The following is a 19,168-nucleotide window of genomic DNA, read 5'->3' as shown; positions in this document are numbered from 1 at the left end:
ACATCTTGTCACTTAGTGGTAATTCTAAGAGGGTTTGTTTCGAATAAATTATTAAATAAGGGATCGAACACGATACATATCTCTATCTAGTTAAATACATATTTTGAGTTGTATAGTTTACCCTAGCTCTGCTTGCTGAAGATCTGCCATTACAATAATATTGAATCGAAATTTTTAAAATCTTTATATCTCGCGTCTTGTGCCTCTTTGCATAAGTTTACATAAAACGCAGAGCCGGCGCGTGATAGATTTATTTTCTGGATATAATAAAATATTATATTGTCTTTAAACTGTGATTAATCTGATTAACGTATTTAAAATAAGGTATAGTAACTTAATTTCATATATAATTTTAATAAATTGTCCCGATTTTAGTTATTGTCTTCAGTGGTCTGTTAATTTTTTATAGAGTTTTAATGTACTACCAATTTTTAAGTGTCTGTACCCATTCATGCCAAGTACTCGTATTTTTGTCTTGTTCTCAAAAAAACATTAAATTTATAGGTAAGAATTAATTAGAAACTAAGTCATATATTCAAAAACATCTTTCACACATCATGTGATTATAATGTCTTAGCTAAGGTGATTAAATTACTTTCCTCTATAACGTGCTTCAACTTTAATCATCTTAATTAGTATTTAAAAGTCCGTTTCTTGAGTTATCAGTCAATTTTGAAAATCATTTTTGAGACTGTCAAATATTGCCGTTTGCAAGTTTATAGAGAAACATCTCAAGCACTATATTAAAAGAATAAAAACACATTTAAATGCTTTTCTACAATTTTCTGGCTAAATCAAAATTGAATAAATAGTAAAAAAATGTGCAAAACCAACAAATAATTAAAAAACTGAAGTATTATATATTTTTTGATGGTTAAAATTTATCTTTACAATTAAGAAAAACATCATTTTATATGGCCTAATATTTTATATAATATTAATTTCCAGCTTTGGAAACAGCCTTTAAATTTTGAAATAAAATCTTGAAGCGTAACTTGATACACTTTGACTTTTGATTGTGTTGAAATTGTCCGTGATCAAATATCAACTTGGAGCGAAGTAGTGATCAGAGCATAAGGACGTAGTGGACTTTATTGTGCCTTATCTGGTTTTGATATTACGTTGTATACATTCATGTTTTATGACTGATTTTAAATGTTTTGTTGAGACTTCAAATTCAAAATTCAAGAATCGAGTTTTGTAGACTTTGGCAAAGTTCGTTTGCTGGCTTAATGCAACGAGAGTCAATCTATGTTTATATGTATGTAAATTCTACAATAATATATTGTAGATTTTTGCGAAATACGAAGAAAAATATCATATGGTGGAAAGTTATCGTTCATAAAAAATAAAATAAATTATGTTAATATCTCATATAAGGATTTTAATTTGTGGGTGGGGGTGGTTTGACCCAAGCTAGGCGGTATCCACATATCACCTAATCAATGAAAATTGAAGTTGCTAGAGGAGGAGTACTGTGCGGTCCAGATTTATTTTCTTTCAAGCTAGGAGGTACATTGATAGCACTGATGTGATGGCTGTAAGAGCAATTTTTATCAGCCTCATAACCCTCAAAAAATACTCGTATGTTTTAATACATGTTAAAACACTTTTTTTTGTTTTTATTTTAAGGAGTGCTATTTAGATTTTTTCATAAAATATTATTTCTATGAAAAAAGATTCCATAGCACGTTGCTCCAAATTCTAACGTTCTTACTTATAAAATGTTACCTTTCTTACTAACCTTGATATTTTTAATACGTTTTAACATGTCACGAGTGGTCCTTGCTCGCGTGTAGGGTGAGTCTGCCAGCGACTCGCGTAGGAATACAATATCGGTGTAGGTATTGAATGCGAGTGTGTCACAACAGAGTGTTTGTAGTCGATATTTGAATGTGAAATGTTTGCGGGGGGGAGGCAAGTTGGCCGTCGGGAGGAAGTGGGCGGCTAAGCCCCTAACAACGGCCGCTTTGTGCCCTATTCCAAGCCAAATTTCACATTTTGTCGTGTGACTACGAAAAAAATCGATACAGCTCCACCTTAGGTTTTATTCGACAGTCTCTTTACAAATGGACCGTGAAATTAGACAGTAATCATATATAGTTTTTTATATCCAGAATCTAGCTAATCGATTAATAAAAGTAAACATAACATTGAAATATATAACAGATTATCGCAGCCTAAAGATTATTTTTACAAATATTTTAGTGTTGATCTGTTGATATTATAAAATAAAAAAATATACAATAATATTGTCGTTGTTGGTTGTTGTAGTTGTCGACGTGAGCAGTCTATTGTCAGATATGTCTTTTGATGGCCAAAATTGTATTGTACCGTGCTTGTTAATCAAAACAACAATCTACGTCTCTTGTCTGATTTCTCAATATATCTTCAATTCAACAAGCAAGTCTCTGGCTTTAATTATTATTGCTTTGGGATGGCGATGGGATTGTTTTGATTCAATGTCGAGGTGAGGACGATATCTTCTAATTGAGACATGGTTCTGAACTTTGTCCTTATTGTGCGATTGGTTAGCTTACATTTCACGTTGGTAGGTAAAATCCATTTTTTTATAAAATTGGTCAAATCAGTTTTGTTTCAATTGCGATCCGCCATAAGAGATAAAAAAATTTTACAGTATGTTATATATGATATATAAAAATAAAAACATCATGTTCATATATTTTACTTACTTGTACTTAAATTCTGATTGGTCTCGAGCTTGCTACGTTATTATATTTGATACTTGTAAAATTGGACGGAATTAGCGCCAGTGCGCTGGTGCTGCTTAGACGGCGCACAATGATAATAAAACGAAAATTTATCTCATAATTGCCGACACTGCAACGCAAGCAGACTGTTCTATGTGTATGGTTAAATAATAAAACGAGACGTAGAAGAGAATGAAGCACGAGTGCATCCAGATGAAGTGCACTCGACACATCCGCAATAATCTCGTTTCGCCAACTCTCTCTCGTCGGCAATTTTCGCGATTTTAATTCACCGTTTATCTCGTAGAGGATCCTTCTTCACTTGTGCGAGGAAGAGTGCAGAAAATGCGCTCTGCATGTAACCGTAGCGCATGAAACGAGTATGACACTAAACCAAAGTCTCGAGTGCCATTTTTTCCATTATCGTGTTTTTTCTTTAGTCTTTTTTCCCGTACGTATAATTGAATTAAAAAGTGTACGCCATTATGCGCGTAGCAATTCAACTTTTTATGCTGTACAAAATGCAGGTATAATAGTGGTACTCCCAGTAGCATTTACAAAAAATCTATTAACGTAACTTCTCTTATATACCTACTTAGTATTAGGTCTAGAGTTTAATGCTAATCATATGTAGATGTATTTATCTTTTGAGTTTAAATTAAATTTAAATTAAAAGTTAAACGAAACAATTTTTATAAATTATTAATTAGAATATAATTTGTTGAATGTAATCTTTTTTGTGGTTGATTTCAAGAAACTTTGTATGTTTATTCGTTGTTGACGATTGATTTTAAATAACTGTGTTTTATATGACATATGTCATATCTACTTGAAATACATTACACAGGGACGAAATAAAGCTAAACGAAATTTTCCGATAATAGAGATAAAACTCTGACAAATTCGCTCAGAAATAATTTAATAGCTAATCTTTGAATTTTTGTTTTTATCAGTTACTTGTTAAATCAAGCTAGTTTTCAAAAATACTTACACTAAAGTCTACTGTCGTAGCTTTCACATAAAATAAATCTCGAGCCCAGAAATCATGTAATGTTGTTAATTTACAAATAGTAAGTTTAATTTAAATTTTATTTCAATCATTAAAACATCTCACACTTATTTTTTAAATAGATAATATTCTCATAGACTTGTTTTTCCAGAATTAAGATAGTGGTATGCTAAATCAAATTTGTTGACAAATTTATCAGCGCGGCTAACCATCTTGGCAATATTGGTGACTGTGGACAGACTAATGGCAGTCGGCTGTCGGGTCGGTCGGAATCAGGCAGGCGAATAAAAACAATTTACGCCATTTATTTAATGCGCACAGGGTGCAAAAATATATTATGTATCACTCGCCTGATAATATTAGGTCATGCATGTTTGAATTGCGTTCGCGGAAAATTCATTAATATTCCGCGAAACATAGTTCAAGAAACTTTGATTAATGGGTTTTGTATCTATTCTGTTTTGTAACGCAAAGTAGGATGGTTCACTAAACTATTTTTTTCCTAAAAAATGAATTAGGTTATGATTGCAAAATAATTGCCCTTTCATCTCATATATATTATTGTGTTCCAGCAAGAAATTTGAATCTTGCTATGAAAGATAAAATATACCTTATGAAATTTCATGCTCTACCCACTTTAATTTTATAGCTTTAATTATTGAAGAACGTCGATAGAGATATATACTAATACATATTATATATTTCATATATATGTATATATGTAAATACATATACCTATACATATATATTAATATGTGTTAACTTTTTAACTTTTTTTAAACCTATCAAAACAGCAAATCCCTCATAAAAATACGTTTACTTATTACTAGATTTCGTACTTTAGTTTGCATAAAACATAAACCGCACCATTAAAAGTGCGCATGCGAAAAACTGGCAAAAATTAAGTCTTTATTTTTAAAAAAAAATTTAGAATTTAAAAATAAAAAGGGTTTAAAACAGTATATAATAAAAGTAAGTTTATTTTAGAGATACGCAATATTTTTAAACACTAAATTAAGTACATATATATAAAAATAAATTAGATAACATAGAAAACTTCTTTAAAAAAATTATTTAAAATAAAAAAAATTAGGAATTATGTATACAATGTAAATTAATTAGCATATATATTTATAATATTTATAATATTAGTAAATATGTATAAAACGAATAAAATATAAAATTGTCCAATTAAATAAATAATTTGTTGTTATTTTTATTAATATTAATTACACGCTGGAAAAAGTTTTTTTGTGTCTTTTGATAAAATAAGAAAAGAAAAAAACTTTTTACTTAAAGTTTCTGTAGTAAAATACAGTTTAAGTTAGAAAATGCTAACTATATACTTTTTCTTGTTGTAATTAATAAATTAGGCTTTTATAGAAATGTACAGTTAAAACTATTGTTGGTTCTATATATTTTAGTAGTTTTAGGGAAATACCAAATTAAGGTCTTGTGAATATTTTGACTTTTTATTAAAATCTAGATTTAAACAAAGACTAATCTTTTGGATATTTTCTATTTATTAAAATTTATTTTACACGTATGCAACTATTTTTTTAAAATAAATTGCTGTAAATAACCACATAGCACAAATGTCTTTATATTTTGCATATCCTATAAATATAAAAAAACTTTTAGGTTTAATTGATCAATGCATTAGATTATTATGGATTTTTATGGTAGGAAAATTATAGATTATGACAATTATTATTAAGCTTTATTTAAATGCTAAAGGAATTATAATTTAATTTTTGCTACATTATTTTTTTGGTTGCTGACATTGATATGATATAAGTCATCACTAGTGATAAAAAGATAGTCATAAAATTCATTTATATAAGGAATCCAGTCATTCTTCATTCTAATAAAAATGCCTACATATTATTACACAAAATAAATCCAATTTATAAGTCAATAATTTTTAATAACTCGAAGAGCATAACTTAGGTGTCAGTTATTATTGTGTTACGAAATACTTTCGTAAAAATGTATTCTTATTTTAAAAATTTCAGTGTGTTGTTGCTATAGGGAATTCATATAAATATCTATGCCTATCATATAATTTATTGCGCTTCCAACATCCTCAAAAATTTTATTTTTACTCACTACAACAATTTTCAGATCCCTGTACTAGTGTTCCATTTGCAAGATTTTATTGTTATTTATTTTAATCATATCTATTATTTGTTATATATGTATATTAGAATTAGAGTATGCTAATATATATGATATTTAAATTATGGACTTAAATGTAATTTCTAAAAACTAAATCCTTAAAATTAATAACGATTAATCAAAATACGTCGATTGTCATTAACACTTTAATATATTTAGTTTTTTCTATTGATTTCCAAATGTCATTCCACTGAATCTCTCCGAAAAAAGTAAGTGTGTTAATAACTAAATAGGCACTACTTTAATAAAGAGACATATTTCTCGAAAAAAAATTGTCTACGAAAAGCGCAATATTGTTTTTACAAATAAATCATCATAATATACCGGTGATATAAATAAGGCCTAGGAGAGAAAAAAGTTGGAGTTATAAACTTTAAGAATGTTTATGCTGTATTAAAAATCAAAATTTAAGAAATATCGCAAATGAGTAGAATTCGTCCTTTAGATCAATTACGAAATATAAAACACTGCTTTTTTCTAAGCAGCTAAGGTTTAATGTTATTATATTGTAAGGGGGTAGGCAATGGAGATGTTAGATTTAAATCGCAATTTCCCCTAATCATTGAACAACGTAGATTTGGCCAGGGAATACTTACACGAGCCGATCATTTGGCGGGCGACTCCTGACATGTCATTCACGACGCCCTCATACAACACTAGGTGTCGCACAATGGTCCGACTTTGTCCTCCATTGTGTCCGGTAATTGTCAATTATGCCCACGGCGAGGGGCGCCTTGGTGTCAGGACCACTTCTGAGACTTGATCCGATAGCTTCAGAAGGGATGGTCGATATCTCGTAATTTTTTCGATTGAGGGTCAGTAGAATATTTCTATCATGTTTATTTTTATGAAAAAATAGTAACTACTTACGTTTTCTTAAGTATCATTCAGTTTTTGGTGAGTCAAAATAAAAATAGAAAATCTAATCTGAATTGTTAAAATAATATACATTGAAATGAAAGGGTTGAATTTTTTATAGTATGAATAAAATATACTACATATAAAGTAGTAAAAGCTTTATTTCGACAATCTGTATTTTTCCATTGAGTGTTAATTTGCACAACCCTTTGTTTTTTTAACAACCAAGTGTTGCCATATTAAGCTACCCTTCTGTTTTATTAAGCAAAGATAAAAATCAACAAAAATGTATCAAGCTATATTTTTTATTATAAGATTTAATATTCATTATGCACTTAAAAATAACAAATCACTGTTTTGATTGAGTGATAAAAAACGGTATTTACTTTAGACGCTGATTGTGCAGAAGTCGGAGGGTGCTTAAAAAATTATTTGTTATTGTTATTTTTTTGTAAAACGTGCCAGATGTATCAAATAAAGGGTCGATAATTTCTCGCCCCTGTCCTATGAAAATATGATAATTATTATATACCATAGGTTATTTAGATATAATAGGGGATAAGTTTGTTGTTTATTTAAAATATATTCTTAATTATTTTTATGTAAGTAAATTAGTAATAAAAATCAGATGTTTAAATGGCAGCAAATAACATTTATTCAACCACTAAAAGCCATACAGTTAAAATAATATGATCATAATTAAATAATGGCAAAATTGTTGTATTTCGTAGAACCTCTTACAAACATACATTTCATTTTGATTTATTTATATTTATTTACACAATATTTCTTATACATTATCAAAGATAACTACAATTGTTATAACAATTTTAATTATTTATAATACCTAGAATAATAATTATATTTATAAACGATTTATTTTTCTCGCGTAGTTAATTAACATGCTTAAATCTGTTTTTATAACGATTACTATATTTACAATAATAACGTATACTGATCTGTTTTGTAATCGATTTTTGGTCGAAAAATTACATAACAACTGCGTGGGATCGTTAATTTTACTATTTCAGAATTATTTAATTTTTAATTATGTATTTGTACTTAATTTTAATAATTCTGACGTGCTCTACGTATATATCAATTAAAAACAACTATTATGTCTACGAGTCACTATCGCTATTATACAATTTACATCACAGAAATTATATAAAATATTCACATTAAAAATTATTGAACCTGGAATGTTTCATCGACGATTTCACTCTCGAAAATATACACTTAAACTGTGTATTTATTATACATTTTTATATAATACAATTTCATGCAGTAGCGACATGATATGTAAGATTTTCAATAATCCTATATAAGTCAAAAATAAATAAGTACTAATGAGGAACTCTCAAGTTTCGACAAAATATTAATACATATTATGTGAAAGTGTTTTTAATTTGTGCATTTATTCAATGGCACCATAAACAATTATTTATTATTATTCGTTGCTTGCGTCATATAAAATTTATTTTCATTATCCATATTGTGAGTTGCTTGGACTCAATTGCTTGAGAACCATCGTACGCTTGGCAGGATTGTTTCAGCTTTAATTGTATAAGACTTTTGATCAATATGAGTTGATCGATTAAATTAAATAATAAATAAATTGTATTCAAAACAAATATGGCGTATTTTGCATATAATTGTTTAGTTAGAGGGAGTCTGGTCAGAAGATGACAGTCAGCGGCCTCCTGAATTCTCCTGTAGGCTGAGGTTGAGGAGGGTATCCTTGTCCATAATGGGGTAGTAACCCTGCTGCTGAGGGATAGTAAGGGGGCGCTGGAGGCAGAGCCCCCGGAGACGCCCCTGAGCCAGATGAAGCCGAACTACCAGCGTCCCCCGATCCTCCCGTTCCTCTTATCCCCCCTTCTGGAGATTCAGCTCCAGATCTTGGAGAAGCACACGCCGCCCCTCCGGCGGCCTCTTGGTACATCTTACTTATGTCCATTGGATAGGTCCTGGGACTCTGCTGCTCCATATACATGTAGGCTTTGGAGAGAGTCGAGTCCAAGTAACCTCGAGAAGGTTCTGGGTACATTCCATAAGCTCCGCGGTACTTCTCAGCTTCCAAAGAATATTTTGACATAGCATCCATAGTTGATACCACCTGTGACAAAAAATAAATAAATTTAAATACATGAATGAAATTAATTTAATGTATTTTTTGTATGTGTATTTTTTACAGCTACGTTTTGGTTACGTCAATCACAAAAGAACTACTGTTGTCACTCGACTGATGGGAAATCTAATTTATAAAGTATAGGGCTCACAAGAAAACTGACTTGTAAAAAAAATACAATTTTTTGAAAAGCTTTTACTCCATAATTGACAATTTTATAAAAATGTTTGATTTATTTTAGTTATTTTTAGTAAAGCAATTATTTGGTTCTATTTTTATCTATCTTTCTCTTAACATGATAAAAATTTACAGTACGCGTTTTTGTGGCGTTTTTATTAAAAGTTAAATTAATATTAAATTTCAATTTTATTATTATTTAATAGCATGACTTCTATATTATCTTTCAATAAAACTAGTGAATTGAAAAATAAAAATAATACGAAAAAGAGCGTTCCATGAAAGAAGACTAACGACTATTATTAAGAAGATTCAGCTTAGCTTTTGGATTCCTCCGATCTTAGATTTTTGTAGCATATATTGTGTATTAAAAATGTTTTAATAAATTAACTCAATGCTCATTAAAAAATTGTGTTGGCCAATTTCGGTCATCACTATAGTCATTTTTTAAAATAATGGTTTATGATTGAGGATTATAAAAAAAATGTTTTATTCTTTCTTTATTATATAAATGAAGATTTAGAAAATGTAAATTGAAAATGAAACTATTTTATTGTTTTTTTTTTAATATAGCTACGCTTTGATTACGTCAAATCACAAAAGAAATAACATTGCGACACACTGCCGCTAGCAAAATATATTACAATCGCATTATCCACAATACAAAATTGTGGATATTCTAAAGTCTTGACGCAACGTTAATAATAAATAATAATAATCGGAAATGTTTTTCTTCGTGGAACGTAGAGCGTATACATGAAAATAAAACGAGCCAACGTAATCTGATTTGGTTGTCGTCGGAGCGGTTGACAGCCATTGTCGTCTGAAAGAAATTCCCAATAATGTCCATAATATATTGTATCCAGGTCGACGTAATCTCGTTCTTGATATAAACGAATAATGGCTGGGACCCCCTTCTAATTCATTATTACGCGACTCTCTCCCTTTCGCCGCCATGAATCATAACGTTATTTATGTGCATGGCAAAGAAGAGCCCACCGTGCCATTCACGTTATTCACGAAAATACGGTACGCCATTTTATAACGTATAATCAAAACAAAAAATATGATGAATAGGTTGAGTACTAAGTCGTAGATATTTTTTCATTGTGTGTAAGGGGATCTAAACTTAAATATATTTATATCGACACTGTTTCAATTCTAGTTTTAACCGTTTTTAGTTTATGCATTAATATTAAAAGTCAAAGTATGTTTAGTAAACACTACTCTTGAACAACGAATAAATAGGACGCAAAAGTAACACTGTTAAATAAGTCATTAATATGAATTAACAGATTAGGCAACTTCAAAACATTTTTGTGACTTCTTGCAGAAGAAACGTTTTTATTTTAAATGATTTTAAAGTATATGATATATGTTTTAAAAAATATTGTTAAATAGCAAAATACTGATATCGAAAGCTCTAGTAAGTTCTAGATATAAACGACACATGAGCAGTGAATAAATTAATAATCAATAAAATAGCAACATCACATACATCGCAAATAAGTTTCTAGAAAACGCAATAATTGTAATAATATCGATATATACCTACAATTGTGTAATTATATAATATATTAGAGTGTTAGAAACGTTGCATGGTTAATAGTTGCGTAATTGCCGTTAGGAGCTTAACATTTATGAACACTTCTGTCAAAACACACTACAACGTTTCTTCAGAACGCACTCGACTTTATTCTAAATAGCGCTTAAGTAAAAAAATATGTTTCAGTCGTCAGTCATTGTGCGATTGGCATCGGTCGACATCGCGAATTCGTCACAGCGCGGAAACAATAAATTCTGTTTTTTCGTCGTATTCTCTCTCTCGACTCTTTCGGTTAGCGACGAGGTCCAGCACGGTTCGTCGCAATAATTCTCGCATTCAAATCGCGGCTTTATCCGTGAAGAGTTCCATGAGCCAAGGCTTGTTTCGCACGATTGTTTAGAGAAAAAAGGCAGAATGATCCGTGCGTACAAATAATCTGTAGAGTAAAACTGAGTCACGCATTACACCAGATTTTATTCACTCAAATAAAAAAAACACTTGTACGATGAAAAGTATACTTAGCACGTTTCTTTTCTATATCTTCTATCTCTTTTTTATAAAACATATTAATTATTAAAAATAAGTGTTTCTTATATCTTATATAATAGATTTTAAAAAGAGTGTAAAAAATAGTTTCAGATTTTTGATTCGTTTCAATAAAAAATCGCAAATAAAATCTGGTAATATAAAAAAATATGGGACGCTTTACTGCAAATTTCTAGTTAAACGTAACTTAAAAAAGAATTAATAATATGTCAGTAACTACTATATGTCATATAACTTATAATTATAGTACAAACTTACATATAATGTATTATTAAAAAAGTTTTACTGACTTATTGATTCGCAGCAATTCTGAATCATTTTTTATAAATTCAGTAACGAGCCATCTAACAAACATTATTTTGTCATAAATATTTTTTGGAGCGTTTCACTGTAAAATTTGATGATGCCATTTGTAACACATTAATTTTGCATATTTGCATATATGAATCTATTATTTTTATTAATTTAGTTAAACTATAGAATTAGCTGATTCCTTATAAATTACAACGGTATCAAAAATTAAGGGTAAAAATATTAATCTGACAAATAATAAAATATAGTTTCTAAATGTGATTTCATTTTTATTCTTTATGAGATTTTTCATACTTAACAGGTATGACCTAGCTTAATTTGAATTAATCAGCACGATATTCATCTGTGAGACTGGGAAAATCTAAGAAAACCTTATTTGCAATCATCGATCGAAATATTAATTATATTAATATACACAAATTACGATCTCCCAGACACGATAGAAATAAAAAAACGCAAAGGTTCATATGGTATTCGAATTTGAACACGTTTTTTTTTGGTATTAGTCACCGACAATACCATTGTAGTGCTATCAGCAATGTTCACTCTATTTGCTTTTACTGTTTTAATTTATTGTCTTTAACACTTTCCTCCTGGTGACTTCGTCAGATGTTTAAAAATTGCTTTTGTCTTTAAAGAACAATGGTAAGATAAAAACTGTTCATATCCAAAAATAAAATATAATTGCATAAGCCGCATAAATTAGATAGATTTCTGTAAATAAAAAATTGTAAAGGTTTATTTTTTACCTAATAAACTACCTAATAAAAAAAAATTTACGTCACCAATGTTTTGATAAAAATGAGCAATGTCTAAGTTGAATTTTATTTTTAATTAATCATATGGCGTATTTTGTATTTCTTTTATCATTATTATAAAATAAAATTACATAAGTCTAAGCATAATACGCATAAGATAAATTAAATATTTATTTTTATCTAAAATTAAAATTTTATGTTTAAGTTTTAATTGAGAGATGTAGTTTTCCTTCATGGTAATTTTTTTATGAGGTATGTTTTTTATTTTTAATAAGTTACTTATATAGTTATAGTTTTATATTAGAAAATAGTGGCATATTTTAAAGAAAGGATTACATTCGTTTGTAATTGATTAGAAAATATTTTTTATGCATTTAACTATTTTTTAGTGCTGTAAACAATTCATATTAGATTTATGGAAACTTTGCACACGTTGGGTGATAAATAGAGAGTAGGCGGTTAAAATCAAAGCTATGTTGAAAATAAACAAATGGGTTTTCTAAAGTGCAAGCAATATAAAAAGCTTCAGAAGTATTTTATACAACTGAAAATTAAGCTCCTCAACATCTTTACATACTTCGATACACAGTGTCTGAAACCGGTAGTTTTCCATAATTTATCACAACTTTTGTAAGCCTCTGTTTAAACATCATGCACACGCTTCCAGGCAAAAGTTCAATATATGCACAAACATCCATAATAAATTTACGACCTGGGCAAAACACAGTCCCTGGTTTTGAAGTCACGCACCTTGCCAACGCGCGCTATCACGCGAAATTAATGCACCGGCTTAATCTTTCGAGGGATGTGCCATTAATTTGTTGCATCCTATTTCCATATTCGCTGGACGTGTCGTTATTAAATCAAGATTAAATCCTGGCGCAACAATGGGACGCTCGCCGCCCGGGGCTGTGTTCGCCTCGATGCTCGCGATCATAATAAAAAAGATGAGTGTAATCGCGTTATGATCCCGGCTTCGTTTGGTCGGGAATGGTGTCTTTGTACCCGTTTGTCAATATAATGGTATAAAAATGCGCGCAATCAATGCGGAGTTGTAGCGTGAAATTTATCGGCAATTGATGCAGCGAGGTGTTCATTAAAAAAAATCAATAAGTTACACCAGGTACAGTATACAATATAATAAATTATGTTTATTATTTTTTAAAAGCAATTTTTAATTGACTAAGCATACATTATATTAATCTAGTAAAATGTAGTAGCTCTACTCAATTTAGAGTGTGCCTCTTTGGTAGTGAATATATTCTTTGAGTTTATATATATATATATTTATGTTATTATATATAATATTAAAGGGCAACTTAATTCATTGATTAAGAACTGGTTATTTAGTGGGCGGAATATGGAAGTTAATGCGTAATGTGTTGAGCTTATCATTCATTTATATGTCTTTTGAATTTTGGTTATTCTATGAGAACTATCTATCATCGAGTAATTGAAATTCATATTTTATGTAATGATTTTTAATTTCATTTTTTCAGTATTCTTCAAGGATAAATCTTATTAAAAAATATGTACATCGCTTAATTCCTAACATTCTCAACGCCTTATGTTATTTGTGTTATCAAAGTAAAGTCAGAATTTGGTTACTAAAATAAATGATTGTTGATATTATTTTTTAAATATCGTACTTGATTCACTATGACTAGACATACTAAACACACGACGTACAGCATATTTGTTATCCCGAATCTGTATCTTCAATTTGCTGTGGAGGCTCGCGACAGTGAGACTCCGACCGATAGTAAGTTATAAAATTTATATGATTCTCTATTTCAATGATTGTCATATTTATTGAGGATTGCAAATTAAAAAAAATAGTAAGTTATTTAAAATCTAATCTTAAATTTTAATTATTATAAGGATCAGTAAAATTTAAAATTTAATTTAATTTTATACATTGATTTGTATTTGGCTGTGCAACGCAAATTTTTTGTAAAGAACGTGATTTAGTTATTACTCACGACACGATCAAATGTTAAGCAATCACTGCTTTTATCTTATAAACGTATGAAAAATAATACTTTGCATAAGAATGTTATTTATTTTCTCATTAGAAAATTTTTTTTTGGATAAAAATGATGAAAAAAGCTTTTCATTAAAAAATATATGACCTTCTGACTTTTGACCAAATATGTCTTACTTTTCTTCAACTCATTAGCATAAGATCAAACGAAAAATTTAAAATTGAAATTAGCTTAAAAAAGTGAAAACAGCCCAATTTCCACGCGGATACGTATTTCAATTTTTCATTAACATAAAGCCATAGTTTGTTGAAAACGCTCACAGCCAACGTTGTCGTGTTCGAGTTTAATTCCATTATTTATTAGTACACACGGATATATTGTCATAAATTGTACACACGTATTAAACGCCATTTTGTTCACATCGTCGTGATTTATCGCGGCGACGTTCACGAGGCACAGGGCCGCATTATACGCGGCGGCCTCCCAGGGCACGCGAATCTTGGATTACACACGTGTTTTTTCGTTTGTGTATTTGAGTTTCATTTAAATAATGCGCATATTGAGCGTGTGTCGTCAGATTTGTGATGATTAATGGCGTTTGTATATAACCTGTGTGATTGTGTACTTGAAAAATATACATTTTTAATTTACGTGTTGAAATGAGCCATATAATAGTATTAAAATGTTAGTGATGCGTGCAATATATGTATAAAAAAACATGCGGCTATATTACACAGGTAATACTAATGAGTTGATATTATAAAAATTTGAAGCTTTATTGCAAATAAATTATTGCATAAGTAGGAATCAAACAATATAAATTTAAAAATACTCTACAAGTTAGCTTAAATATATGTTTTATCACGCATGTGTTAGTAATGCTTATACTAAGTCATAAACTGTTATAAATTCCATAAAACAAACAATAACGCGTTACGGTCCGTTCACGCGTTTTCGCGTGATAACGAAACTTTGTGGTCAGTCCATTCATTAGTTAAACATAATATTGTAATTTAAGCTTGTATAATTATCCTGCAAACGTAAATAACAATTATTTGAATAGCAAAAGTTGACAATATATACATTTATAATTATTTTAGAAGCATAAAAATGTCATATTTTGACAAAATATAAAATTATATTGCAGATAATATTAAATAATATATGTTCTATAATTTACAGCAGTGAAATAAACAACAAAGGTTTTTCAACTATTAGGTACTTCATCTAAAAACAGATAGCACACTTTAACATATAAATATATATAACTGTACTGTAATATAATAGTTTATACTTATGTTAATGAGGTTAAAATATATATCAATAGCAATTATATAATAATATGTAAAATTAAAAAAATGTTTTTTCTATTGCATTGAATATAATATATAATGCTATTTTTTTTATTAAATTTAAATTCATAAGCTTTTAAAATTATAAATAAATATAAATAACTCGAATATTTGTATTTACTTTAACTTAAAAAGGTTAAATAAAATATATTTAGTCATGTAATATATAAAAAAACCTAAATTAATGATGAATTAAATTATTATTTTGTACAATTAATTTATATAATATAAACAACAAACAAATACCTATATATTGAATGACATAAAAGTACAGTGATTTCTATAACTTGTATCTAAAATTCGTATTTTTATTATCAATGGAAAATGTGATTTATAAATGTCTCATTATTTGATTTAATAAGTATGAATCTAGTCCTTAATAATTTAAATCTGCTTATATTATAATCATTTTCTCATATTAAAATTGTACAACGCCTTATATAATATGAAGTAAATTATTTTGGAAAAGCATAAAAAAATATATATTTATTATTATAGCAATAACATTTTTACAATATATTTTACAAGCTGAGCACCAGCGATCTTATATTAGACAGGAAAATGAATAAAAAAAATTAAGCCTAATAAATAAATAAATAATTAATAAATTATAAATTTTAATATTTTACAACTAATATCCCTTATTACAAAGTCTCTGTTTTAAAATAAATTTATTTTATACTTTCATATTTTATTCATGTCATTACCAATCTATAAAGTTAGTCATGCCTTTACCAATCTATATAGTAAAGTAAATACAATAATTAATTATTTGTGGCAATGGCAACATTTTAATGTATCGTTCAATATTTTTAAATGCATATGCCAAAATAAATTAAGTAAGTGCAGTTAAATTTCATTGAGATTTAAAAATCGTTTGCGGACAGTTTCATTAATGAAGTATTATATATTAATAAAACGCAAAAACTAGTTACATATTCTTTAATAAGAGCAAGTCCAGAATACCTGCTTCTATATATGGCTCTAATAATATTGATTTCAAACTAATTCTAAAGTTAAAACTGGTTAGATTAGATACAGCAGCGATAAAGAGGAAGTTTGAAAATACTCTACCGATTTTAATTATGTAAAAGTTATTTACATAATGTAAAAAACTATAAAGTAATGTTGTAAAGTAGTAATAATAAGACATTATTACTAAACTGCCATTTTTATATTGACATACGAAAACGTAAGTAATTTTATGTGCTCGCCTTACGGGATTTTTTTGGAATCTATATCCCAATTTCTAAGTCTTGATATACGCGAAATTTTAGTTTCTAAAATCATAAATTATAGACATAAAAATATGTTTTATGTCTATAATTCACAAAAATTATCTATCGCGCAAATCAAAATATGAATGAAAATACACTTTAGCCTCCAACTAACGAGATTTTTGGTGTTGAACACAATTGAAACTGTCAAATACAGGTTGTTTCTAAAATAAATTATATATGTATTATTTATATACTGAACATATTGGTATTATTATTTTTGTTACATGTTTGTAATTGTTATATATTTAATTTATCTCATTTTTAGTTCGTTTTTATACGCTGTATGTGTGAACATACGCTTAAAGGCATGAAGAACAATGAATGGCGAGAAAAGTTTTAGAGAAAGTTCCATGGAGCAGCTCTTCTTAATAAAACTATTTGAGAACACTTCGTGAACTCCATAATTATCAACTATACGAAGGACAAAATACGTAAGCTTTTTTTGATTAATTTGTAAAAGTGAGAATATATAAATTTATATATTTAACAAATAATATATGGGTATTTTTGAGATATTTTAGATCACTTTTTGGTGACTTCTCTATTATTTCTATATATTACAGACGTGTGATTTGCGTATTATATCAGAATGGTGAGAGAAACACGCTTGCAAATATATTTACACTATCTTAATAAATAATTTTTAACTAAAGATTTTCTTAATTGCATCAATGATTTTGTCATGGATACATAATATTTTTTTATAAAATACATTAAAAAATATATTTAGAATCTCATCATAAATTTAATAAGCTTTCATCACACCCACAAATTAATAGAAAGCTTTCATCGCAACAGAATAAAAAATGTAGCACATGCTTATAATTTCTAGGCATTTTTATAAGCGTAGCATGGTTCGGTAATTGAATCAGTCGCGCTCTACCAGCCAATTTATGTGTGAACACCCAATATTGGCGCGATTATATGTATTTTCTCCCCATATTATTTTTTAATTAAACCTTATGCAGGTCTTGCTTGGTGGCAACAAAAACGTCAAAAAACGAAAGCATTGTACGAAAAACCGCAAGTTCACGTTCCGATGATGAGGCAGCCGAACCGGGCGAGGAACAAAAGCCATAGTTCCCCATAGCTTCCAGTCTATTTTGATAAAGATAAAAAATATATATATAGCACGTATTCAGAATGTTACCAATTAATATCATTGTTAGGCGCACAAACGACGATTTCGTTATTAAATGATTCGTCAGGGCCGGTACCCGGATTCCTGAAGCGCCGACAAATTAGCAGATGTTCTGGGGTGGAAACTTGTGCAGCATCATCGTCCTCTTCTGGTAGCTATCCGGGACGAGATAATGGGTAGCCGTGGAGGGACAAAAAGGAGCCAAAACACTGATGACATAATTCTGTGGTCTCGATATACAAAGCCACCAGTCATGCTACGCTCGGCGATAATCGAGGGATGCTCTTGTTATTAAACGTAATCCTCTTATTAAGGGGGACAAGACCGTGTTTTCGTTTTGATGCGATGACCATAATGTGGATTGATGGCGTCTTGGAAGTCTTCATCAACTCGTGTTTGTATATGCATCACAATATACATATAGATACTGCTATATATAACATATAAATATAGCAATATATCATTACATTAATGATGTTAGATTACTAAAAATATTAATAAATAGTAATTAGCAACTATATAATTCATAAACATTATTGTAATAAAGCGAGATATCTGAGGTTTAATTTACAATTAAATTTTGAAATAATTTGTTACTTAATAATCAATAACTAATTACAAAAACAACGTACTAATTTAAAATATTAAACTGTAATTTAAATAAGCAGTAAGACAAACTGAAATATAAGATTCATCAAATATTTTTTTTTATCGAATACATACAAGACACTCCCTATGAGTTAAAGTAGCTAATATGTCCAACTTAGCTTACTTTTTGTTGATCATCACGATATTCATCATTCATAAATAAATAAAAAAGAAATAAATCTTTTTTGGATGACCTGATTGCCATAATTTATAGAAGTTATTTTTTATAATATAAGTTCCATATTTTTTATAATATAAGTTCCATACAAGCGACGGCACGATTTTATTGCTTTTGACGCGGATTTTTGACTTCTGAGAAGGTATAATTGTTTCGATCAAAATTTGGTTTTGATGTGCTTCATTCGATTCTGACTCGTAAAATTGGTATAAAAAGTTTTAATATAAATGTTTAATAATCGAACTTTTCACCGCGATGGCACGATTTTTTGCTTTTGATCTGGACTGGAAATTTACTATATGACAACATTGAGCAGCAAAGAGAACACGACAAATTATCAGGTAAATATTATGAGCAG

At 28.8% G+C, this 19,168-nt stretch overlaps 1 protein-coding gene and 1 long non-coding RNA gene across 9 annotated transcripts in view; one reads left to right on the top strand and one right to left on the bottom strand.

Annotated features, from left to right (window-relative positions):
• Positions 1-7,387: 7,387 nt before the first annotated feature.
• The window catches only part of LOC148228513 (uncharacterized), a 51,874-nt gene continuing 40,093 nt past the window's right edge, over positions 7,388-19,168 (bottom strand). For all 7 annotated transcript variants that reach the window (XM_088199913.1, XM_088199914.1, XM_088199915.1 and 4 more), the window contains one exon: positions 7,388-8,875. In XM_088199913.1, coding sequence (XP_088056039.1) covers positions 8,435-8,875 — 441 coding nt within the window. In that variant the 3' untranslated portion in view covers positions 7,388-8,434. The remainder of the gene's footprint in view (positions 8,876-19,168) is intronic.
• On the top strand, positions 9,105-17,406 carry LOC148228514 (uncharacterized). Of its 2 annotated transcripts, none has more exons than XR_015811636.1 (3): positions 9,105-10,923; positions 17,109-17,274; positions 17,365-17,406. It is a non-coding gene; the product is annotated as an uncharacterized LOC148228514 (long non-coding RNA). The 2 variants fall into 2 exon arrangements; XR_015811635.1 differs by having other exon boundaries at positions 9,105-11,031.

The sequence above is a fragment of the Plectrocnemia conspersa genome, unplaced genomic scaffold, assembly GCF_051122295.1.
Source record: "Plectrocnemia conspersa isolate PC_06_02 unplaced genomic scaffold, ASM5112229v1 ptg000012l, whole genome shotgun sequence".
In the NCBI taxonomy this organism is placed as follows: domain Eukaryota; kingdom Metazoa; phylum Arthropoda; class Insecta; order Trichoptera; family Polycentropodidae; genus Plectrocnemia; species Plectrocnemia conspersa.
Note: the sequence above shows the minus strand (reverse complement) of the source record. Positions and strands in the feature narration are given on the sequence as shown.